The sequence below is a fragment of the Mustela nigripes genome, chromosome 4 (genome assembly GCF_022355385.1).
Source record: "Mustela nigripes isolate SB6536 chromosome 4, MUSNIG.SB6536, whole genome shotgun sequence".
Classification (NCBI taxonomy): domain Eukaryota; kingdom Metazoa; phylum Chordata; class Mammalia; order Carnivora; family Mustelidae; genus Mustela; species Mustela nigripes.
This window is the reverse complement of record NC_081560.1, coordinates 32385591-32412463: the sequence shown is the minus strand read 5'-3', so window position 1 is coordinate 32412463 and position 26873 is coordinate 32385591. Positions and strand designations below refer to the sequence as shown.

Genomic DNA, 26873 nt, shown 5'->3' with positions numbered 1-26873 from the left:
GCTATGTATTTTACATTGTCCAAATTAGTTTACAGTGTGGCTAAGAGAGTTTATTGGGGTAATGGATATCAGTGGTTCTCTAACTTGTTTTCATCATAATCGTTGGTGGAAATTTTAAATAACACATCTAGACCCATCTTCAAAGTATTTGATTTCAATTCATCCAGGTAGGACAGCACCGAATTTTATTTTTTGCCATGGTTGGGCCCTGTGGAGTGGACCCAGCAGGGGGGCGTGGTCCTGAAGGCGCAGTGGGGGGTGGTGGAGGGTGTGGTTAGGACCTCTTTTTGTTTGTTTGTTTGTTTGTTTTGGTTTTTGTTTGTTTGTTTTAGCATCTCTGGTTATCTGTTTGAATGCCCCCTGACACATTCTCTACTGACCTCACAGTTTCACTAATGCAAGTCCTAGGCCCAAGGGTTTTCAGTGCAAGAGAACTCACCCCAAAGGTTTTCCCCATTAAGGTGAGGATCTTGTAAAGTGGCTGGAGAAGAAAAGATCTTTGTTTACCAGTAAAGGCACAGCCTGGCAGGCATTTTAGATTTGCATAGCCTCAACTGGTAACACATTGAATATTTCACTTGGACTTATATAAGAAGAGTAAGAATCTGCTGCTCTCTTTTTAATTTCATGGGGGGTACTGTCGGGCTCTCTGAGAGCGAGAGACTCTGCAAATGACTGCAGTTCTTACAAGAGCAGGGTGTTATATTCCAGAGGTCCCCAATTCTCCCTGAGAGTAGGTGCTAAAGTCAGCACTTAAGGCAAAGGATAACCAAAACTACCCTTGCAATTCCCTTATAAAGATAACAAAGGTAGTGGAGCTCAGCTCCCAGTTCAACACAGTTTTTCTTCTAATGCTAAAACAGATTGCTTCTTCTCTGGGCCCTTAAGGGATAGTTTGTTTGTGTTTAAAAAGGACCATTTGTACCAAGGGTCCTTTTTAGAGGACCATTAGAGAAACCAATATCTCTAATACAAATTTCCCACACAGAGGGCTGAGAAGCTCAAGTTGAGAGAGGCTCTGGCTAAGGAGCAAGGAGAACATGGGAAAGAAATGTTGAGTTGCCACAGTAGGAGGGTTTGGCCTGCTCCAGGCTACTGTATCTTACCTGCGAAGCAGCGGGTGCAGGAGCTGCTCAGGTTGCTGTATCTGGGGACCATGACTATGAGGTACAAGAATGAAGACCCAAGTTCGTCTGGAGCAAACTCCCTCCATTACGAGAGCAATCATTTTTGTGGTTAGTCTTACTCTCCTTGCCTAGGAAATAGATGTAACAGAGCTTTTAAAAACGTAAAACTTAAAAAGGCTTCCGTAAATGAATTCAGGACCTTCTGCTCTTCCTCCTGACTGAAATGAGAGAAACCTGCTTTTAAGAGTGTGGCACTAACAAATGATCTGCTGGCATGAGAGGACCCCGAAAGCCCCGGGGGAGGGGTGGTTCTCATGAGAGAATCTGCTGGTGATGGACAAAAGCAAGAGTTCTCGAAAAACACATAAGTGAGACTGAAGCCCCTCTGGACCTAGCCGCTAAGATGTGCTGTCATTCTTCGAGAGCAATAGCTGAGTACGTGAGAGAAAACGAAGAGCTCTAAACTTGAAGCCCAAGCACGAGCCTTGGGTTGGGCAGGGATCTGGCCTGGCAAGGGTATCCACCTGATACTTGTTCCAGGCTTCATGATCGGTGATGACATGATGCTTGTAAAAGTCACAGAAGCAGGACTGCCTATAGACCAAGGAGACTCTCCCGTTACCCCATTTGGAAGTACTGACACACCCTGACTCAGTGAATCCCTGGGATTCTTGTATAGTTTGAAGTAGGAATCCCAAGAGAGCCCCTGGATTTGTGCTAATTAGGAATGACTAAGCAATAAACAGGGAAAATGTATAAAGCTGATAAAGATGTGGGGAAATATAATTCTTAGTAACATGTTAATACTTATGTGTTTCAAGACAACCAGCTGTCAGGGACCTTTAGACATTTGAGATCTTTTTTATCATTTATAGGAAATTGATCAGAATGTTAATTTCTGGGGCGCCTGGGTGGCTCAGTGAGCTAAAGCCTCTGCCTTCGGCTCAGGTCATGATCTCGGGGTCCTGGGATCGAACCCCGCATCGGGCTCTCTGCTCAGCGGGGAGACTACTTCCTCTTCTCTCTTTCTACCTGCCTCTCTGCCTACTTGTGATCTCTGTCAAATAAATAAATAAAATCTTAAAAAAAAAAAAAAAAAGAATGTGAATTTCAGATGTTTTCATGAGTGAGTCATTTTATGTATATATATAAATTGAATGTATTGCATATATAAATTGAAGATACTTCTTGAGCCACATGATATTTAAGGAACTATAGAAATTATTATAGAAAGTCAGAGTTTTGTTAACTTTAAGAAGTATTTAGAAAGTAATGAGTAACAGTATTCTACTCTTGCATTTTAATTAATGTGGGTTATTTTCATTAGATTAACACTAAGAGTCAATATTTTCATCTATTTGTGTCTCTCAGGAACACTTCTACAGTAATTTTCCAATTGTAATCAACTCACAAAGAGTCCTTGGCAAAGGATTAGCTTGCATACTTATAAAGAGATTCAAAGTTAGTTATTATCTTGATATGTATTGTGTTTCATCCTTGATGGGACTTTTTTTTTTTTTTTTTGAGAATGTAAATCAGAAATTGCTTGCAGAACAGTTGAATAATTCACTTATTTTATTTTAAAAGAATACTAATTTATTGAATATTTGCAAATGCCTGGTGCTCTATAGTTGAATTAAGAAGTGAGAAGTAAAAGGGTAATTGGTGCAGGGAAAAGGAGAAAAGGAGGGAAAGGAAAACCATCACAATCATCCTTGGCTGGTCTTGTATTAGAATTGTAAATTTATAGATTAATTTTAGTAAAAATTGACAAATTACAATATTAGGTCTATTCAAATTTGTATTACTAAAAATTTTTAGATTTTTTTCTTATAATTCTGAACAATCATTATTGTTTATATCTAGATATTTATATTGCTATTATGAGCAATAGAATCCTATCCAGTTTCCCTACTTTTAGCCTAAGTTGTCCTGCATCCACACCTACAAATCTATCCTCCTTTTAGATTGGTTGACAAATTTTTAAAAAAATTTCATGTCCTTACTAAATAAGAAATTGTACATTTTTTCCTTAATAGTTATCCTTAAAATTGTGGCATGCTTACCTAACAATGCCTAAAGTTTATAATATTTCTTCCCACCTTCCTAACAATATCAGCAAATTTAAAATGCTTAGTTTTGGTCCATTCCTTTCCATCTTGATGTTGTTACCAACACTTTGTTTAACCTTGTTCTGTTACCAGAAATGAGTAATTCCTAGTTATTTTTATATGTCCATTATTGTAAATTTCACTGCATGTATACAAATTTATTTACTCAACTTTTCCTCTTGCATTTCTTTTGGAAAGCATGTGTTCTGAAGTTCCTATAGATAAGATCTGTTCTTGGTAGATTTTGTCTGAAATGTCTTTATTTTACTCTTGTTCTTTAATGGTTCAGCCGGCTATAAAGTTATAGATTGATTTTTTCCCCCAGGGTTTTGAAAATATGATTCCAGTGCCACCTTGTTTTCCATCACTGCTCTGGAAAAGTCTACTTGTGGTCTGATTTTCTTTTCTAGGTAGCTTGTCTTTCTCTTTGGTAGCTTTTGAAATTTCTTTTTCTTCTACTCTCTGCACTTTTGCAGCAACATATTTTTGTGTGGATGTATTTTGTTTTAGAACTACTTGGAGCTTTGCTTCTTCACACTAAAGATTTATATCTTTCACCCATTCTGGAAATTGCTCATCTTTCTCACTTTCTGTCGTTGTCATCTTCTTCTTCATCATCATCATCTTCTTCTTCCTCTTTTTTTTTTTTTTTAAGATTTTATCTATTTATTAAAGAGAGAGAGAATGCACAAGCAGGCTGAGGGACAGAGGGAGAGGTAAAATCAGACTTCAAGCTGAGCAAGGACCCCACCTTGGGGCTTGATCCCAAGACCCTGAGATCACAAGCTGAACTAAAAGCAGATGCTTAACTGACTAAACTACACCACTGGCCTATCTCTCTTCTTTCTGGAATTCCTGTCTTAAAACATATGATGCACCTATTAATTCTACTTTCTCTGTCCCTCAAATCCTTTCATATCCCATCCCCCTGCTTTTTTTAATATCTTGGGCAGAATTCTAGGTAATATCCTTAGACATATCTTCCACTTCACTAATTCTCTCTTTAGCTGAATCTACTTTTCTGTTTACCACATCCAATGAATTTTTTAATAGACACATTTAATCAGCATTATGACTAGACTATTATAGTTATCAATTAACAACATATGAACAAAAACAAAAAACTACATTAAAACCTTTCACTGGAATGCTTTTATTTTTCAGAGAACAGAAACTAAAATACCTATTATATGATTAGTCACAAATACCATCCTTGTTTTTTTTTTCTTGAAGCAGTTAGGCTCTGCCACTGTGATTGGCTGAGTTCACAAACCTATCATACCCCATAGCTCTTCTGTCACTTCTCTGGCTCTCCTCCTCTGTTAACTTTTTTTCTTGGCAGTAATTAAAATCTCTCCTGCTGCCATAACTACTGGTTTTGCTTAGACATCTGTAACCACCTTGGTTTTGTGGTTTAGCAAAGTACCGGCCTTTACCACCACAAGAGCCAGAGAAGTTTCCTGTCTTCATGGATCCAGACTCTGAAGATTGATTGTTATAATTCCCAAAGTTATTGCAATTTCTACCACCACCAAAACTGCTTCTGTTATTACCAAATCAATTATGGCCATCATAGCTGCCACCACCAAAGCCATAACAACCCTTGAAGTTTCCTCCATGACTGAAGTTTTCATTCCCCTACAATAACCTCCACAACCACTGCCAACATTTTAAGAACTACTTTGACCTAGATGAGACACTGGCTATTTATTGCTTAAGCAGGGCTCATACTGCTTCACAGTTCTAGCTGGCATAGTATGGTATATCTGAATGACAGTCTTATCCATGGGGTTATGGTCAGCAAAGTTTATAAAAGCAAATCCTTCCTTCTTGTCACTATCCTATTTGGCAATGATTTCAGTCACCTCAATCTTCCCATATTGCTCAAAATAATCTCTTAAATGATGTTCTTCAGTGTCTTCTTTAATGCCACTAACAGAAGGTCTTTTTCATAGGTAACTGTGTACATAGTCTTGAAAAACCTTCTCTTGCGACACCTTCTATAGTTCTATGACACTTCCATCCATCTTGTGTAACCTTGCATTCATGACTGTATATGCTTGCACCACAATGGCTTAAGTCACAAGCCCAAAGCTTCTAGAGTGCTTGGCATTTAGATTTTTCATTGTCATAAAAATCTGTGAGCATTACTCATGTTTTTCAGTCTACCACTGGTTATTTTGAAGTTCAAACCTTTAATGAAGAGCTTCTACAGTTCTTTGGTCTCTTTGAGAGATTCTGAATTATATATGGTTGTGGCCAGAGGAAAGAGTTTAACAATGCTTCCTCAGCAGAGGTCTTAGGCAGAAAATCTCTGTTTTCATATCAGTGATTATATTTTTAATTACTGGATGTTCTTTTTAGTTATTTTTCAAATATCTTTTAGGTTACTCTTTTTTCCTTTAAGTATTATATATTTGTATTTATTGTTCATTATCCTTTTTAAAATCATTTCCAAACAGATTTGTTTTTATTGTCTGTGTATAGTAATTTTATTATCTGATATTCTTGGAAGTCTAAGTGTATTTTTTTTCTTCTGTGATTCTCAGTCATGGAGGCTTATTTTGTAGTATGTTTTGTAATTTTAATTTATTAATTCAGATTTGGTGAAGTAGTATATGTGAGAATCTTCTGCAGCCTGGCTGAAAATGTGACCCCCACAGAGGTTTTGTTCTTGTATCTACTAGGCATCTCAATCTAGAATTATTTTGTGTTTAGGGGGGCACCTGGTTGGCTCAGGTCATGATCTCAGGTCAGAAGGCTCACCTCTGCCTTCTGCTCAGGTCACGATCTCAGGATCCTGGGTTTGAGCCCTGCATCGGGCTCTCTGCTCACCAGGGAGCCTGCTTCCCCCTCTGTCTCTGCCTGCTGCTGTGCCTACATGTGATCTCTCTCTGTCAAGTAAATAAATTTTTTTAAAAAACTTAGAACTATTTGTTTTGTTTTGTTTTGTTTTGTTTTAGGCTAATTCATTGGCTAGGCAATTTTTGAAGTGTACAGGTTACATTCATTCTAACATCAAACTTAACAAAGAAAGGCTATAAATGGTCACGACTATATATTTATATTAATTTTTTCCTCCCCTAATGCCATTTCAGAAAAAAACTTGTTCCCGGTTGATTCCCTGTGCTGGTGGTCAGATTTTTCTTTAATTGACTGTATTGCCCTCTGACGATTCTGACTTCATGTGGGAAGAGATGGAATGCTGTATCTTAATATCAACTCCTCACCTCAAGAAGACCCAAGACCCTGTTTCCTGTCCTGCCTTGGCCTTTAATTTAAAACCCAATCTTCTAGGGGCACCTGGGTGGCTCAGTCAGTTATTAAGTGTCTGACTCTTCATTTTGGCTCAGGTCATGATCTCCAGGTCATGAGATCAAGCCCCTTATTGGACTCTGTGCTCACTGTAGAGTTTGCTTGAGATTCTTTCTCTTCCTCTGTCCCTTCCCCACTGCTCACAGGCTCTTGTACTCTCTCTCCTTTCTCTCATAAATAAATACCCAATCTTCTAGAGAAGCAGATTAATAAACCTCCATGGGGGGCACTAAGTCTTGAGTTTTTAGCATCCTCTTCATTTTTAATATTTGGAGATTTCCTGTATTTGAAGGTGGGAATGGGAGAATTTACTTATATATTTTAAAGGATATTTATTTTACCTATGTTAAATTTCTAAGCATTTTGCTTCAGAAGGCTTCTTTTGGGAATAGTCTTCCATATTACCAGAAAGAGAAGTTGCATTTATTTCATTTACTTTATTCAGTGCTGTTTCCCCAACACTGGGGGAAATATTTGGTAGATGGTTAATTGTGCCAGGTATTTGTTGAATAAATAATTGTTAAATTAGGGAAGGGAGCTGAATAACATTTATACATTTTAAAAGAAGAGTTTTGAAAGATAAGTTCTTAACTCCCAGGCAGCATTGGTAAGGGTGAGAATTTTAGGCCCAATTTTTGGTCGATGAAAGGAAAATGGCCTTTGGGGATGAGTTGTTTCTTCTCATGATTGTCAATATAATCTACATAGGGAACTGTTTCTGCTATAGTTGTTATAAGGAAAAATGCTTACATGTCCAAGAAATAGGGAAATTGCTTTTGGACATCATCTCACTCTATTTATTGGTCCAAAAGAATGAATCACATTCTAGGCGGGATTACACTCCCTGGATTTTATTTATTTATTTATTTTAAGGACCACCTTCTCCATGATCTCACATTTCTTAGCAGCCTTCTCACAAATTAAAATGCATATCTGGGGACTTTTTTTTTTTTTTTTTTTTGCCATGAATAAACATGCGTATAAATCTATTCCATACACTTCTAGAATAATTGTGATAAATGCTCCACCCTCTCCCCTGACCCGTCATTTAAGATTCCATTTAGATAAAAATTCTTTCTTGATCTCCTACACTCCTCAGATATTCATAGAAGATCTTATCCTTGGTTCCCTTATACTCTGAAGAGAACTTTCTTCTGCTAATTTAGCCACCACCAGAAAAAAATCCCAACTGCAAGGTTGGGTAATTCAAGATCAATTAGAGGTCAGTGCCAGCAACATGTTTTACTCCAGCCCTACTGGATTGTTTCCACGTTAGAAGGCAGAGGAAAGATCACCTGTTGTTTCTAGAGACATTATCTAATAATCTAGGATTATACAAACCTCCACAACTTGTTTTATAGAAAGACCACCTATACTTTACGTTAAACAAAGTGAAAATACTATTAATCCTAATAGATGCTTATATCATATTTATATGCACTTTGTACCTTTAAAACTATTTTAAAATACATTATTATGTTTAATAAAACTCTGAATGTTTGTTCTTGGGCATTGTTGCTAAGGAACTTTTGACTTTCTTCCTCAGTATAAGAGGCCAAGACTATTATGAAAACTGTCTTTAAAAATTATTGACATGTTAATTCAACCTGAGTAATCAAGCATTAGGTAGGGGTTTGAGGAAAACTTAAATAAATCATGATTTATACCAGGTTTGGGTTGGTCCTTGGTATTTTTAACCATCTTCAACTGTGGGTTGAATCTCCATATAACAAGGAAAAGTAGATTTCTTCTGACCAGAAATTCCAGATTTGCTAGGAGGATTTAGAAGCCATTTTATTTTAAATAAAAGTGTTTTGTTAATTGTATAACTATAAGTCACTTATATTCTGATAGAGTTTTGTTAGATATATATCTGCATATGATTTGTTCTCTGGATTGTGTATAAATTTATTCAGAAATCATAGACAGGGGGCGCCTGGGTGGCTCAGTGGGTTAAGCCGCTGCCTTCGGCTCAGGTCATGATCTCATGGTCCTGGGATCGAGCCCCGCATGGGGCTCTCTGCTCTGCAGGGAGCCTGCTTCCCTCTGTCTCTCTCTGCCTGCCTCTCCATCTGCTTGTGATTTCTCTCTGTCAAATAAATAAATAAAATCTTTAAAAAAAAAAAAAAAAGAAATCATAGACAGATTTTGACAGTCTACACATCCTAATTTTTGTTTGGAAAATGTGGTCATTGAACCAGCTGAATCATTTTCAATAACTCGTTGGACAGAATACTTGTGACTGAGTTTTAATCAGAGGGTGCTCTGATATACTGGAAGGACATGGAATCAGAGTTAAAATACAAATATTTGAGTCTAGACCCTGCCTCTTCTATGTCTTTTTATGATCTTGGGCCAATTACCAAATCCCTCTGAAATTCTTCTCATCTTAAAAAAGAGGAAAACCATATCTTTATCTAAGGGTAGTTGTGAGGCCTAAATCCAAGCATGTACGTAAAAGTGTTTATAAGGTAAGAAGTGAAGAACACGTGTTCCGTGTTAGCCCTTCCCAAAGGCTCCGAGCAAGGGCACGTCTTTCTTAGTCACTGCTGTGTTTCCAGGACTGTATGTAGCAGAGCAGTTGACTCAGTAGATGCTCAGTACAGACTGATTGAATGAATAATAATTGTTCTTCCCTGAAGATGATTCAGTGTCTTGCTTATATCACAGTCTGAACCATGAAATCTCTTTTGTTTTCCCATGAATAAGATGTGGAGGTTAGAATAAATTATGTGCATTGTTCCTTCCAAATGTGACATTCCAGGATTCCATGAATCCTTATTCTCAGACTCTTGGAAGTGTCATGTAACCTCACTGCTCTGTTGAAGTCTCATATCCATATGACAGAACAACATAATTCTCAGACACCCTTTAATTGTATGTCTATAATATACAAACCAGAGGGATCATCCTGACCCGTTCAGTCAGTTCAGAAAAAAAATGAAAGAAAATCACCAGTGAATGAATGGTTACTAGCCAGAAGCATTCAAATTCATTTGTCTGTACAGTGTACTGAGTAATTCTTACTCCAGTTACTAAGCCCTGTAGAAGAGGGAAATTTCTCATCTGTGAATCATGATTCAAATAAAATCTCCAAGGGCTGGTGTAAATACCCACAAAACACTGGTGCTTATTATTTCCTGAGAATTGCTGAGAAGATAAGGCACTGTTTATAGTTACAGCAATATATAAGAAAATTAAACCCATACTCCCTTCTTCTCGTTGTACTCTTGGGCTGGGAATATTTGTCTTGATTAAGCATGATTCCACAATGACGACTCAGAGTTCAAGGCCTTTCATGAAGTCTTGATTACTATTGGAGAATAATAATCGAGGGGCAGATGCCAAAGTTCCGTTTGGGCAGGTAGACTTTGGAGACTCCAATTCGGATTTTGATTTCTGTATTTCCTGCTATTTGTTCAGTGGGTCACCACCTGTAACATGAGGCCCCAAAGCATTCACAGACGGGTTACCAAGCTCCCCAGCCTCTGCTGAAGTAACCAGTGTGAGCAATCTGGCTGCCTGGACACTGGAGGGATCTTCGTCATTTAATTATTCAAATTGGGTTTGTGGGCAGTAATGTGATTCCTCTCATCCATGGAACTTAGGAAGGCCTGCAGGGCTTAAAATAGGATTGGGTGGACTGCCTGGGGAAATCCAGAACCTATGATTCAATTACAGGGGCTTTCACAGGGTCAGTCGCTACTTGGAAATTACAAAATCAAGTTAAGAGTCCAAAAATAGTCTAAATGGTAAGCTGATCATGTTGATCAGATTTTAATTATGCTCTATTATCTAGAACTAGATTATAGCATGAAGGAACAGATGAAAAGATATTTGTTCATCCAAGTGGTTTTGTCTGGTCTTTATTTTCATGGGCAACCTAAAATATAAATTCAGCTGGGCCCATGAAAATTTGTCAAGTAGAAGAAATCTGGCTTTCCACTTCCTTCTTTCAGCCAGTTGTCATTGGTCCCAAGTCCTCTGTCCAGCTGAGGTTATCCTTTATCTGCCATCCAGGCTTGTTTTTTTCTCTCCTCTACCCCATGTTGTATCTGGCATGTGTTCTCCCCTTCCCGTGCTTCGCTGACACACACTGGAGAACACTTGGATTGCTTCACTCTCCTAAAACTCTGCCCGTACAAGGCTAGCGTTACCCGCAGTAGGGACAACTGGCAGTGCGTATGTGTGTGTGTGCAGGGGGTCGGTGTTCGATGATTAACCTGCACATGATATCCGTCCTAGCCTTAAACTGGAGATTCTATTTTTATTTTATTTTATTTATTTATTTTTTGCCTGGAACTCAGTCTTTCTCCATGTTTTGGTGCCTCCGCTCTGTTCTGAGAAGCTCAGAATTACCCAACTATTTTATGCAGAGCTGTAACAGTTTCACTCTTTTCACCTTCCAGGCCATATCTGGGGGCTTTTCTTTCCCACTGAGTGTTGTAAAAATGAGGAGTTCATAAGAAGAATTTTGTCTCCAGCTTCTGAAACCACGCTGTTGTTTTTCCTTGCTAAGCTTTCATCCTTCCTTTGATTCCCTACAGTTAATGGCCATCTGGAGAAACCCAGGAGCCTGGTACTTCCCACCCTCCCAGGACATACAGTGACCTTCGAGTTTCAGCCTGTCTTGTTCTGCCCCATGCTTCTGAGGGGTTCTCGGATACGCCCATTCCAAAAGATTCCTTCCCAGCTAGTCTGATGCATTAATACAGAGATTTAATCCCATTAAACTGTCACTCCCAGTGAAGTGTTCCTAACTGAAAATGGCAGAAAAGTGTACGGATTGCGTTTCGATGGAGGTCTGGATGCAGAGTATTTTATCAGTGGTTCTCAACTGGGAACGGTTTAATCTTACACCTTGCTTCCTCCTGCCCTCACCAGGAACATCTGGCAATGTCTGGGGACGCTTTTGGTTGTCACATCTCAGAAGCAGGAGAGTACCTCTGGCATCTAGTGTGTAGACAGAGGGTTGCTTTTGAAGATCGTACAATGTCTAAGATAGTCTTCTCACCCAAAGGGCTAGTGAATAGGGAAGTTTCATTGATAATGTTTGGGCAAAAATATTTGGGTAAAATGGTCTTCAAAGAATCCATGTAGACACAAGTATCATTACCTCTTCTGCAGCTTATCCTAGAGGGACCACAAGCAGCCTGACAATCAGGCCACCTTGGGGTACTTGATGGGCATAGTCAGCACCTTGCTTGGTCACGTCACCCCAAAATAGTTCATCAGGGAAAAGCAAATGTTGGGTGGATTCCCTTTGCTGGAGGAGAGTTTATTTCCATTTTCCAAGCTTTCCCTACTTGCATGTGAGTAGCACCCACGGTCAGGATACACAGATTTCAATTCAGGGGCAAGGGACCTTGTATGTTTCTAATCAAGGTGAAAAAAAATACCATATTAACCAAAAGCAAGCACTCTACATGGAAAGCAATAATTTGGAGAGGTCAGCAGCGTGGGTCTAGCTGCTGTGGAGAGACACTGAATTTATGAACACAGCCAAAGCATTCTGGCACCTAGAGGGGGTAAGCACTTAAATGGCAACACCAGGTGAAAATGTGGAATAATCCCTCAGTCAGGAATAGAAGCCTTACCCATGAGTTCACACGAGTATTTATCAGTAAGGTAAGCCAACAGTCCTCCCCGAAAATCTTTACAAACTTGAAAGCCACCTCTTAATAATGTTGTATAGGAAGTGTATTCCTGAGAGAAGACAAGGGAATAACTCCCATAACCCGCAGGGATTTCTTTCCACTAGGAGGTTTAGCAAGACTATCACAAGTTTAAAATAACAAAGTCAACACTGAAAATTCTCTTTATTATGTTTTGATTTCACAGAAAATGTAGACTTGTAAATAACAATAGTTCTTTGTAACAATCTGCGTGACACTTTTATTAGCTCATGGAATTGGGAGGTTTGGTTAGACAGGAATCATGTGAATATCAGGGAAAAAAAAAAACTAGAGTTGGAACAACTATGATTTAGAAAAATAATAATCATGTTGGGCTTTGTAGACCACCTGTCACCTTGCTGATCCCCTGAAAAATGTAAAGAACATTCTCATGGATGAGTGAGAATTTTCTCTGCCTAGCTAAGGAGAACGGCAAAATAAGCATGCCTTTGTGAGCTTATACCAGCGGGCTGTTTTGCAGAAAGTCAGCGTAGACCTGACAAAAGCAATTCACCAGCTTTAGAACTGGTGAGGTTTATTTGTTAAGAGTATGTTTCTTGCTCTTAAGAGAAGGAAACCCAGGTTGAAGTACAGTAAACAGACACCAAAGGATGGTTCTGGTCGATTGGACGCCTCTCTGAGCCTTTATTTGAAGAGCAGGCAAGAGGGGAGATGAATGTTCTTCAGCTGAGCGAGACAACACCAGCCCCGGGCTAACCTTTAATAAATGAGATGTAATAACAATATCTTGGCCTGAAACTGCCATCGAGGACAAGTGCATGCTCAGTCATGTTGGCTGCTTCAGAGGGAGCCCTGCTTGAGGTTTTGTAGAGCTGATGGAAGATTCCTTAATAAATTAATCGGGCTGAGAAATGTCAATGTGGAGTTCGATTTTCTGACTCAAAAACTACTTTCTTTGAAAAAGAAATGTGATACCTGATGTTATTGAGCTCCGTGGTAACTCCAACAGAAAGGAATATGGTTCTGACGATCGAGAACATCTCTTGAAATGAACCTGTGCAGCCTCGCACAGAACTACACCATGGGCAGGGAGAATGCGGGTAGTGGCCCGAGGCTCTGCACCTCTGGGCCTCCCGATGCCCCCTCGGGGAGTAGATGCTGGGAGGGGACAGGGAATTGACCACAGGAGGAAGGGCGGCAGTTACCCACGGGAGCTGAGAAAGCCACTCTGCTCTGTCACCAAGTTCAGCCAGTCACTTGGCAACAGCCACCTGGCTCTTTCCCTCTCAAGTCTTTTCCCCACCATCCAGCCCCATACAGAATATGTTGCTTTTTGATAGATCCTTCAGGAATGTTCCTTTCAGTCTGGTGATATCCGTATTGTGCCGGGGCCTCCATCCTGGAGGGGCACAGAGCCACGGCTGAGTGTGGTCCTGGCCCTTGGGGTTCTTGTGCTGGAGCTTGAATGTGAGAGGCTATCCTAGGGTAACCAGGATGCACCCTGACAAGGCGTGCTCACAGAATACACGGATCAGTCCTGTCCAGTCTTGTGAAGTGCAGGCCAACGTAGGAAGGCACAATGACCGAAGAAGACAATTCATTTGCTAAGATCAGAGACCTGTGCGGATGATATCTTTATTGTAGAAGACCCCACCGAGTTAGTTGAGATCTCCTCTCATGTTAGAACTTTTCTGGGTACTGCAGAACATTAGTGAGCATCCTCTTGGGTCTAGAAATCTTTGTTTTATAGTAAGATTTTCATTGAGAGGGAATTTGTAAGGGATCTGAACTGAGCAGATTTTTTCATTTTGTTTTGGGTAATTTGTGCCACACATTCCCTTAAAAGCCTCGGGTAATCAAGAGCTCAGTATGACTTAGAATCATGCTGTCTCCATCCTCCACCAAACCCTAAAGAAAATGAGTTTGAATTTATCTTCAACGGTTTTTAAATGTTTTCCCTTAGTAGTGGAGATTTCCTCTTTCAGAAGTAAAAGCAGATAAAAATACTTCACTCTCTTATTGTGCCCTCGGTGATGGCCACACCCACCGCCACTTGAGATGGCTGCCATAGCCTCCCTTACAGATTAGGAAAATTTGTGCCCCTGCTCATTATCAAGAAGGCTGCATCTCAGCATGAAATCAAAGTCAGATCAAAACATCCCAGCAATGAAAAGAAATCATGACCATCCCCTTTGGATACTAAATGACTTAGAATCCACTTGGGTTAATTCTGAGACAAATTAGATAAAGTGCTTGACTTTCCTACTCCTCTGTTTGCCATGGAGATGGGGGGCAATGGCAGATAAGTGCACAGAGGCCTTCACCTCTCTTGGTCTCAGCTTCCCCAGATACAGAGTGGAGGGAGCTGAGATGTCCTCTTAGATCCTCTCCATTTCTATATGCACCCATGGAGTTAAGATTTCATAGTTCACCCAGCAGGCAGAAGGGCTGACAGCTGTGGGACCATTGTGCAAGTCCCCTCACCACCCCCAGAAAGGCGTCCACAGGCAGCTGCAGTGTAACTAAGACTGTCCACCTGCCTGGACTTCCCACTCACCCCTGAAGGCCCATGCTGAGCTCAGAGCAACTCTGTCCTGCTCCATTCTTCCCACCCTCTGCCTCCACAGAATAAGAAGAGGATAGAGCTACTCTGGAAAAATCAGATGACAAATTTTGGGGTTTGGAAGTGAAGGAAAGGAGATGAATTCTGTTCGTTTTGACAAGGGCTAGGAGGCAAGACTTAATTCTGGCCAAGGATCCCAGCAGGTTGTTGTCCGTGAGCCTCCACCTAGACATCCTGCAAGGACTGAGAAACTGAAGACCAGGCTTCCAATGAACGAGTGAGCCTCAGTCACCGGGCACGGGGTACAGAGATCGCAACATCTTCTTAGTAAATGCGAAAAGACCACACTGAGAACCAGAACCTCACTGTACCAAGGGGATGAGAACTATCTTCAGATATTTCACCTTTCTTTCACTTACTTTGCAAAATGGGGTGGCAGCTTCTCTATTTTCCCTGAATGTCATCTTTTGTCTCATGGCCGAAGCCAGCCACAATTTGCACATTGATGTTGCCATAATTATAGCTGGTCCCTTAAATATAGTCTCCAAATGACGATTTGTTTGCAATATAATATACTAGGGTTGCCAACTATATAAGCAAAGCTGTGTGTCATTTGCTCTGGGCTCTGGTGTCTTGTCATCTTGTCAGCCTCAGATGAACACAATTCAACGTGACAGCTCTTTTGAACATGCTTCAAGGGGGATGGGTAGAAGCTGGTGCTCCTTGGCACACGTGGCCAACTCGTTCTGGGCATCTGTTTATGGTGCAGGCGTGGCTTAGCTCTGGAAACCTCTGTGTCAGTGTGCTGGTTCCCTGGTCTTGTCATCCCTGAAGTTTTCTTTCTCAAAACCATTTTGTCTACAAAATTCCACAGGTCACATGCACCATACCAGACAGAAATATCATTCCCTCTTTTTTCCTTATGTGCACAGACACATTTTCTGATATTCCACTTACTAATTTATTTTCCTCCATCTTCCCTCAATAGGTAGAGAACACTGCCAGATCATCAATCTTCTTTTAAATTCCTTTCAGATCCTAAGGAAGAAGTCTCATTCCTTAAAGCTTCTTTATATCAAGGGGACAGTAATGCAGAGCAATTCCTTTCTGAGGCTCTTGCAATTGAAAAGATTCCAAACTGTACCAAAGGACAATGGTCCCACCTTGTCACATCAGACTTTAATAAGGCAATAAACGCCTTGAAAAATATGCATTTGAAACCTAAAGTTCATTGAAAGCTATTCTTCTCCAAGCAATTACCAATTAACCCTGGAGGGGTTGGCTGTGAAAATCAATTGATCGGGCAGAAGCCTTGCTTGTTCTTTTCAAGATTTAAAGTTAATTCAGTGGCAATTGGTCCTGCTGTCTTTATCCTCCAGAGCGAAGTACAGAATTTCTCAAACTATGAACATTTATTGTGAGACACAGAAAAAGCTCCTTTGGGACACTCTTTCCCTCTGGCCAAGTGCTCCAGAAAGAGGAAAGGTCTAGTGGGTGGAGACTGGGATCAGCTAGACAACCCCCACCCCGCTGCCTCCCCCTTCCCCTCTTAGCAGTCAGTCCCCACCAGGAAGAGATGTGCCCCCAGAATGCTGGAAGTCGGGGAGGATAAGGCATGCTTTATGTGCAGCATGTGGCCCCTGTCCTGGGGCCCTCAGGGAGGGAGAAGGGGCTTCTGTTGAGACAAAGGTCACATGCCTTAGGAAGTATCTCCCCGAGAAAGCCCAGAGGCCCGGAGTCTTTGCAGGAGGCCAGGTGGGCGGGGCCTTCCGCCGGCATCATGTGGGAGCTGCCCAGTCAGCGCTCTTGGGGGCCTTGCACGTGTGCACGTCCAGGGCCTCCAGACAGTCCTGACAGCGCACGGCACAGCACCAGTGGAACTTACACTCGCACTTGGTCATCCGGGTGACGCGGGAGGTGTCGTAGCCTCTCCCGCAGCACATGACCTCGCAGCTGTCCATGCCGCGGGAAGTCAGGTTGCACACTCGGCCTGCTGTCCCTGGAGAGCCTGGAAGACAAGCCGGGGTGGGGTCACTGAGAAGGTGTGGGCCGAATACAACAGGCCTCAGGAATGGGAGAATCCCTCCTCTGGGATGGTGCCCGGCCCCTTGTCACCACAGCCTGGGGCTGAGCCCCTGTGCTGAGGCCCAGACAGGGTCTGTCATGCCCAGGCACCAGGCTGCTGTGAGTGAAGCCCTGCCCACAGGGCCAAGTCCAAGAAAGACTGATGCGAAACTTTGGAGCTGCCTGGGGCAACTTACCTCTAGGGCTCCCACTTCTGAGCTGGATAAACGTTTTGGGTTTAGCCCTACCCAGCCTTGCACAGGTGGATCACTGAGTGTGCAAGGCCAGCTCAGAATGAAAGAAGGATCTATCCTAGCTCCCTCCCACCTGCCCTCAAACCACGTCAAGAAAGCCATGACCCAGGTTCAGAAGTTGTCAGAACTCCCTCAAAGGGAGGGGATTCTCTCTCCCCAGACCTGACTACCCTGCCTTATGTGAAAGAGGAGAGAACTCTGGCTGCTGATGGGGAGGCGTGGGCATCGTTGGTGTAAGACCTTGAGGAGGGAGCGACGCCCGTCTGCTTTACCACAAGCACTATGGGCCAGTGGACCATCTATAGGTGTGTGAGGCTCCTGGGCGAAGCCAGGATGCTAAGCCTGCAATGAACAGAAGTGGCTTAAAAACCTACTGGCAACTACCACTGGAACATTGTCTTAGTTATTTAAGGTGAGGTTTCCTAAATAGCTATTCATTTTTATGTATTTGTGTCTGAAAAAGACTCTCAAAGATAGGGTGCCTCTTCATGTGTTCTATTCCTGGGGAAGCACCGGAATTCTTCCATAAGAGTTTTATTAGACAACAGAACAAAATGTAGTGGGCCTTTGTGGGGCGTTTGCTCAGCTCAGAAGGATCCTTTCTGCTTCTTCTCTGGCACAGAAATGGACACTTGGCAGCCATGTTGAACACCATCACTGGCTCTGCTGGTGACAGGTGACTGGACAGGGCATGGGGACCTGGCTTGTGCCAGCCAATCAGGTAGACTTCTCTGGGGACTGGCAGTTTTGCGGGAGCTAGGCGGTCGTGCCAAATACATATTCAATAGCCCCTGGCAGCCATCCACCATGATGAAGTATGTGGGCAAGTGGAAGTCTACAGAGAAGTAAGAATGAGACGGATGTACATAGACAGTGAAGACAGGACATGGAAAGAGGTTGCCGCCCAGATTCTGGACTATCTTCCTGGAGCTGCTTCCATATATCCCTGAGGCCTGGCTGCATTCCAACCTTTGGGTTCCTAGAGATTCTGTATCCTTATGATAAATTTCCCCTCAGCTTAAACCACTCCGGTTTCTATTACTTGCAATCAACAATCCTAAATAATTGACAAACTGAGAGAAGCTAAGCTCCTTATTTAAAAAAAAAAAAAAAAAAAAAAAAAAAAAAAAAAAAAAAAAAAAAAAGTGTGTCAGGATGAAAAAGACAGGGTCTTCATTTACTTCCAGTTCCTCTATCATTTAACAAGAAATTTCTCCTGCTTCATAACTCCTGCACTGCCTCGTGACTCTCTTTGTTTACCACAATCCAAAGTGTGTTCCAATTATCTACATAAATGTCATGCTGCCCTGCCTGTCAAGAATGACCCAGGAAGCAGCCAGGTTCCAGCAGGCCGTGAGGTCAAGAAGAGGAGAGGCTGGGCAGAACTTCTTCTGCGTGATCAGGCCACTGACAGCAGGAAGACGGGCAGGGGATTTCACGATGACCGGAAGGATGGCAAAGGGCTGGGGTCAGGGGGAAGAAGGGGGTCAGCCAGGGATGGCCAGGAGCCTCTATCGTGCTGAAGAAGCACACAGAAGAGGCAGCACGCGGTTGGGGGCAATCATCAGGACAGTGCTCAGAATTACTGACTGGACAAGAAGGACTGCTTCCTAACAGCACGCCTGTTATTTCATTCAACAAACATCTAATGAACACAAACATGTAAGACACTGTGCCGACTCTTTAGAGTTTTTGGGTAGTGGTGGTGGAGAGGTAAAATAATTAGAATCTACTTCCTGTTCTCTGAGCACTCATACTATAATGAAGAGATTACTCCGTAAAGAGGTACCCGCAGTACTTTAAGATAACTCTTCTGTTTGCTGAAGACCTTCTGTAACCTCCAGGAGAGTTTTGGGCAAAGCAGCACCGGAGACAAACTCACGATGGTAGAATCAGGTTATTTAGAGCTTGGACACATCGGGATCCAAGTCCTAGCTTTTGCCATCCATCAGCTGGGTGACCTTGGGCAAGCTGTTTCATCGCAGTAGACGTCAGTTTCTTCCCTTGTGAATCTGGGATAAAAATGGAGTTCCTTCCTCACAGGACTGTGGTGAGGAGGGAATGAGATCCTGCAGGAAAAACACCTGGCAAATAAGGGCTCAGTGAATGTTACCCTTCTACTCATTAGCCAGTTTATTGAGTGCCTACTATGTGCTAGGCACAGTTATGGGAGCTTGGGATATATCAGAACAAAACAGAGATCCTGCTCCGAGGAGCTTATGTTCCAGAGAGAGTGAGTCAAATATATAGTCATGATAATGAGTGTTATTAATACCAATAGCAGCAAACAGGGTCAGAAAAGGAGCTGTTACCAGCACAGTTTTACAGAGGTGGCTTCGGAGGTAAGATGGAAAGGATAAGTAGGTCTGGAGGGAGAAGGGAGCAAAGGGCATCTTGGGTAAGACAGAACCTCCCAGCAGACACCCCAGGGTGCGTTCGTGGGACGCAGAGCCAGTGTGGCCACGGCACAGGCATGGCGAGGCAGGGGTTCAAGGCCTTCCTGCCTTGCTACAGTTTGGGTTTCATCCCATGGTGAGCAGCAAGCCTGTCCAGATTTGTCATCAGTGGAAAGCCCGTCGGCATGGGGCAGGGAGGTATCCTTGAGGCAGCTGGTTAGTCCAGGCAGGAGACAATGAGCGTAGGACAAATACGTGATGGGTGAAACGGGGGACAATCACTAGGACTTGGGACTCACGGAATTGAGGGCAGAGGGTTAGGACGGAAAGACTGAAAACGGAGCACTTGGCTCAACACGAAGGAGGTAACAGGCACCCTCTGAGGAGAGCTGCTGTAGCAGAACCAGAGGACACAGCAGCGATCTTGTGGGGTGAGTGGGGGTGAGGGCAGATGGGCACGGAGTGTGGCCAATTTTCACTTGGTGGCAAAGCGGACAAAAGAGCACGGCAGCAAGGACTGATGAGTCTGAGATGGGACTTGAAGGTTGTTTTAGACTGTGAAATTTATGGGTGGTTTTTTTATGCAGCAGTAGACATCAGACACAATTCGGTAGGTTCTAATTACATAAAGTACGAAAGTGGGAACAATCCCTCTATGCTATTAGAACTCAGGGTAGTGATTTCCCTTGGGAAAGGGTGAAAAGGGGCATGAGGAGGTTTCTGGAGTATCAGTGCTCTTCAGGTCTTGGTCTGGACATAGATTATATGGGTGTGTTCGTTGGAGACCATTCCCTGAGCTATACAGGTGGTGTGCACTTTTCTGTATGTGTTTCATGTTCTAGTAACGAAAAGAAGAGGGAGGAGGCCACCGAGGCAAAACCAGGAAACCAGCAAAACTCTGATATGTGAGGAGCGGAAAGGTGTTTAACCTGGCTAGAGGGCAGCATTCAAAGGAGAGTGTGGCGAGAGCAGAGGCGGGAAAGGTGAGCAGAAGCTGGGATGTGGAAGGCCTTGTGGGACAGGTGAGGGCGTAGAAACTCTAACCCAAGGACAGAAGAGGGCTACTGAGAGCTTTTACCCAAAGGGGGACATGGTGGATTTACATTCAGAAGGCTCACGGTGGGTGCCGGGGTCAGATGGATTGCAGAGGGCCAGGGTAAAGGCAAGGAGCCAAGTTAGCAGTGAAGTGCCTTGGGGAGGACACAGGGTGACCGGGACAAGGACGATGCTAGTGGGGGTGGGAGAGGTTAAAGGGTTCAGGGGACTGTGGGGGAGGCAGGATGGGCAGGACACAGAGGGTGAGGGTCAGGAACTACTCCCAGGCTTCTGGCCTGAGTGACTGGGTTTATGCTGGTGACCTTCCTTGGGGTGGGACACCTGGAGAGGGGCAGGCTTTGAGCCGAGATACTGAGTTTTGTTTTCAACGCATTGACTTTGTTGTTGACAGTGGGTCCTCCAGGCAGGAACATTCACTGAAAATACTCTTTGGGACTCAGGAGAGAGGTCAGCGTGGAGATGCAGAGTGGGAAATCTTTACCTCAGAGGTAACTGCTGAGCCATGGTGCAAGGGAGACCCCCCCCTCAATGGGTCCTTCACCTGCCTCCCCAGAGGCTGCTGAATTTTCACCTTTTTGTGTTTTTTTCCATAAACCTGCACACCCATAAGCATTCTTCACTTCCACCAATATGCATTCATTAAAATAAGAATGCACGCAATTGGAATTTTCTCTCCCCCTTGGTTCTGTGAGGTGTGTATGTGTGTGTGTTGGGGTGGGGGGTTGCGGCTCAAAGAGGGAGGTGAAGAGTCTTATTCCCAAATCAGGCTATGGGCTTTTTACTGATATCAAACTTGGTGACCTTTCCCCGGTGGCCTGAAGCCTAAGAAGGTCCTGAGCCAGTGGTCTGACCAGTCGCAGCGATAGTTGGGGTGTTTTTGTCCTTCAGATGCAAAAAGTTGAACCAGACTCTGAACAGGAGGGCTCAGGGAAGTGACCTCAGTGCCATCAAATCTCTGAGGTGGTCAAAGTGATGGCCACTGACAAGAGCTTAACTCAGAAGTGGTTTCAGTCAAGGAAACAAAGCCTCTGGCACTGAGATCTCAGTAGCTCAGCGTTCAGTTACAGAACGCCAGAGAACACTATTCATCTGGACACACCACTCTCCACTGGCTGCCCAAACCAGGCACAAGGAGAGCCCAGAAGGAGGAAGAGGAGAAGGGTTTTTGAAGGTTGAGAGCCACTGATGTGAGAACAGGGGTCACAGCCTGGAGGAGGAATGGCCTCCTTTGTGAGGACCCCAGGCTCCCAGGAATGTGCCAGCCAAGAGGTGCAGGGTAGCTCTGTCGTCTGGGGAGACCACGAGGCTACAGCACAATGGACTACAAATTAGCTCTTCTTTTGGGGTTTGCATCTAAGTAGATTTAATGACAGACTGTAGGGAAGGAAAGCAGTTTTGACACTTGCTATCATTCAAGCAGAATATAGAGCAGTTTCACGAAAACCCTGAAAAGAACATTTCTAGGGTGCAGAATTTATACAAAATTTGCTGGCACTGCTTTCCTTTACCGGACTGAAAATAAAGCCCCATTATCAATGATAGCAGAAAGCCTCCGCTGTCTTAGGGACCTCCCACTGTCCTTTCCAAAGCAGAAGACATCACCATTATTCTTAAAATAGGAGGTAAGAATAAAGACTATAAATTGTGTGTGTGTGTGTGTGTGTGTGTGTGTGTGTTGTGTGTGTGTGTGTGTGTGTACCTTGTGAAAGGGACCCTCCGAGTTCTATGATCTTCCTGCTTGTTTTAGTTCTAAATATTGAGACATACACTTCTAGATCTCCCCCGCCCAATGGTATACCATTCATTAATGAGTCAATCCTCATTAGTTAATTGGTGGTCCTGCCTGGACCACAGCAGGAAGTCCCAGATTAATAAAACGAGCTCCAACGTCAGCCTGAAGTCCAAAGCCCGTGCCTCCTTGCCTTTTTCCTCTCTTCCCCTCATTCCTCTTGCCCTTGCTTCCTTGCCCTCTGCCTTCTTTTCCATCCTTTTTCTCTTCTTTTTGTTCATAACTGGAGCCAACAATTATGGGGCACCAACATGGGCTAGGGCCTATGAGAAGCATTTTGCCTGTATTATCTAATTTAATTCCTGTAAGCTTAGAAAGTAGGGTCTGTGATTACCAGTTTGGAAATGGGGGAGTGGAGGAGGGGGAGGAACTTGATCACACAGCGGGCAGCAGGCAGGTCAGGAAGGCTTGTGTAAGTCCAGAGCTCAAGTTCTTGACCGTGGCGGCATCTGGCAGAGAGTACCAGCCCACAGCCCTGCCAGATCCCAGGAGGATGAACTTTAAAACCCTTCCTGCTCTCTCCCCTCACCCTTTTAGCAAATGAAGAACTTGCAAAGGTCCTGATGCGTAATCTTTTTGGAAGGGACTTTTTCGCCAGCATATGCCATGCCACAGACAGTGAAGACGCCTATAGTTACATGAGAATGAGAAAGGCTAGTTAGCCTGTAGTTAGTGGCCTCCATGCATTGTCCCTGTACTCGGAGCCCCGCTGAACTCCTGTCACCTTTTTGAGGGACAAGACCATTTTCTCTGTTTTACCAACATGCACGCCTCCCAAAACCTCAAGGTGGTTTTAACTTCCGTCACTGATGGGGCTATGGTTGAAAGCATTGGGAAGAACTCTCGCTAAGCACAACTTTCTGATTCAGGAAAGCCAATAGCACCAATTTGCCTCTCACCCAAAACAGCATGCCTTAGCCTGTTCCCTCACCTAACTCTCCCCTGGACTTGACTTTAAGATTTGCTGAGAAATGTCCTAACCCCAAATGGACCTTTATAGGTAACATATCTGCATCTTACAGCATCCGCCAAAGCTCGTGTGGTGGGCTTTACAAATACTTCAATGGAAGTTTTAAAAATATTTTGAGTAATGGCCCTATCATTAGTTTCCCAAAGTGGTATATGGTAAGAAGATAAACACATATGAGATGTGTTTCTTTAAAAATCATTCTTAAAATCATTCAAAAATCACATTTCTTTAAAAATCATTCATAGTGATTTATAATGTTATTTCCTACTGCACATTGATTTACTCAGTTTACCTAAGATAAGTTGCCAGTCCGAGATCTTTTCCCTGACTTCCCTTAGGTTTAGGTCTGTGAAATGTGACCTGATGTGTGGCCTGCCTGGGTTCGGATCCCAGTTTCCAGACGGAGCATGGCAGACTCGGCCTCAGGGAACCCAGCCTTCCACTGTCGCCTTCACACCACACTGCTAGGAGATGATCTGCCCAGACGCAGTGTCCATAAGATCCAGGCAGTCAGGAATGTCTATGCCATGGGAAGGTGCGAGTTCCGGCCAGATCTTCCTTTCTCCTTCCCGCAAGTGTGGTCTTTACCCTTCACAGAGTTCCCATGTGCATGGGGGGAAAAGGAGGGTGAAGAACCAGAGTTTCTAAATCCCGCAAACTGGGACCATCGGACTCACTTTTGGTGGGGCAGTGCCGCGGGAACTTTCCAGAATCAAGCATCCCTTCCCTAGAGCTATAAAATTAATAATGGAGTCAGGGTTCCCAGTGCAAAAACATTTCTGTCTCCACCGACATGCATCTTCCTGACAGCAGAGGAGGACGGAGAGCTTTTGCTAATAGTTCCCAGATCCACACCTCTGGGACCTCGGAGGAAGGGCGCTCTCTCGAACGGTCTTTCTCTGTGGATGGGCCTGCGTCTTTGGAAATTCCTGCCACTCCAGGCTGACAGAAGCCCATATGTTGACCATTAGGACATAAACCAAGATTCACTTAAGCCCGTCATCCAATCGGCTGTTTCTCCTCTGGTTGACTTACATGTTGTCATTAACGACACAGATTTATCGAGGGAAGAAAAGAATGTTAGAGCAAATGTTAGAGACCGCACATTCATCTACGCACACGGCTTCCCTCTCACGTAGTAAGAATTGTAAACCTAAAACTAGGACAGACAGTATCTCCCCTTCTCTCAGAGGATTTTATTCAACATTTTTCTAATAACCAGGAAAAGCTTGACTGGCACAAGAAAGCATGTCCCATTAAATTAACAAATCCTATCATGGAATTAAGAGTTAAGTTCAGACTCTTTAAGGCTTTCCATGTCTGGCACACCTAGTCTATCCAAGTTTATTTCCCATTGCTCCCCCACCTATTCCTTTTAGGATTGGGCCAAATCCTCACTGTCCCATTGACTTGACTAGCTATGTAGGCTGTTTCCTCATGAGAGCTACTCTCATCTGCTGTCCTGGGCTTTCCTCCCTTCCCTGTATCAGAAGTCTTCGCATTCTTCTAGATTCGGGCCTATTTGAGCACCTTCCATAGAGCAATCTCTGTTTCTGCTCCTGGCCCACCTGACCCCCTCCCAAGTCCTATAATGTGTGTCATGCAATAGAGCTCATATACTGTTACGAAATGTTTGATGATTTCTCATGCATCTTGTCTCCCCAAGGACAGAGGTTGGATCTTATATTTCTTCTATACACTGCATAGTGCTCAGCTGTCAACATACAAAGTCCCAATTCATTAAATATTAAATTAAAAACAATTTCTTAAAAATGAAGATCAGCTTTTCCTTGACAAAGGAGGGCATGCTTCCCCAGGGAGCGGCCACTGAGTCCTCAGACACTAAGGTCAGAGTGAGCTAGCTAACAGCCTGGTTTCTACTCAGATGATCTCACTGGATATACAGAGAACACATGCAAAAAAATGCAGCACATTTTTTAAAAGATAGAAATTGAAAATAGCAACCTAAGGGAGTCTGTGACATCAAGTTCAGGTTCTATGATGGCAAACTTAGAGTGAAATGTATTAACAAGTCACTCAGTCATTTATGGGAATTTCTGAATAAAACACCTATGTGAAGAGACCCAGAGAAGTTAAGTTGTCCATGGCTACCCAATCAGTAATCACTAAAAACAGTAATAGGTAGTGATGGGTTGCACCAAAGTCTACTAAGCCATAATGCCAGGAATGGTTAGGATTTGCAGAGATTTAAAGAAGAGATCAACCACACCAGCACAAAATCAGTTCCATGGGGAAAGCTCACATGAAGTAAGCAAATACATTGTTTTAAAATATGTTAAGTTCATTCTTTTGTTTGTGACATATTAGTTTTTTTCTGTTACAAAAAAGAAGGACCTCAATTTGGTAAATTTTTGTTGGTGCCAATTATGTCAAAGACTTCAAAAATAGGAAAATGAGAATTTTGTTTCCTTTTTTCTGAAATTTTCTTTTTTTCTTTTTCTTTTTTCTTTTTTTTCCCAATTTACACAATTCAATCTGATTGCCACTGTCAGTTCAAATTAGGGCCCTTTTCAGTGTATCCTAAAATTTTAATAAATTTAGTACACCTACATTCTGAAAGGAAAGGCAGACTTACAGATCACGCCTATAACATAAAGTAGTATCAGAAGTATTTTGCTTGCATTAACAACAAAATCAGATGAACTAAGAAGTAGTCCCACACAGAGTAAAAGAACTGAGTATTTGGTGGCAACTAAAAGCCATCAATATAGTCTACTGTTGGCTATGAGAGTTTTATCTCTTCCAGGGAAATGGGCAGCCACCAACAGCTTCAGCTCTTTCCATGGTCCACTAATGCACTTGAGCATGAGGGAAAATTCCCTTTAACATTTCAGTTTAAATGGGAATTTTCACAAGCTGTGAGTGAAGACACACTTAATAATCACCTGTCAAAGAAACCAAGTTATCTTTAAGTTATGACACTGCACCAACATAACTAAGAATTCAGCTCCTACGATGAGCATATTTTTTGTTTATCACTTGCCATTCCACTCGGTTCAGCATGTCTACAAGCTAGGTGCTGACGACCCGGTGGTGATCAGACATACCACGCCATCATGGAATCAGAATCCAGTGGGACAGACAGAGACCAAACAAATACATAAATAAACTTACTAAAGCTCATGGTATGTGCTGTGAGTCAAGGAACAAGGAAGGCTTTCTGAACTAGATCCCTGATGCATTTTAGGAGGGAAAATTCCCTTTAACATTTCAGTTTAAATGGGAATTTTCACAAGCTGTGAGTGAAGACACACTTAATAATCACCTGTCAAAGAAACCAAGTTATCTTTAAGTTATGACACTGCACCAACATAACTAAGAATTCAGCTCCTACGATGAGCATATTTTTTGTTTATCACTTGCCATTCCACTCGGTTCAGCATGTCTACAAGCTAGGTGCTGACGACCCGGTGGTGATCAGACATACCACGCCATCATGGAATCAGAATCCAGTGGGACAGACAGAGACCAAACAAATACATAAATAAACTTACTAAAGCTCATGGTATGTGCTGTGAGTCAAGGAACAAGGAAGGCTTTCTGAACTAGATCCCTGATGCATTTTAGGAGG

The 26873-nt window shown here is 42.9% G+C and overlaps 1 protein-coding gene across 1 annotated transcript in view; it reads right to left on the bottom strand.

The window, feature by feature from the left end:
* Positions 1 to 16324: 16324 nt before the first annotated feature.
* WNT2 (Wnt family member 2) overlaps positions 16325 to 26873 on the bottom strand; it is a 43482-nt gene continuing 32933 nt past the window's right edge. The window contains exon 5 of the mRNA XM_059395645.1: positions 16325 to 16760. Coding sequence (XP_059251628.1) covers positions 16531 to 16760 — 230 coding nt within the window. The 3' untranslated portion in view covers positions 16325 to 16530. The remainder of the gene's footprint in view (positions 16761 to 26873) is intronic.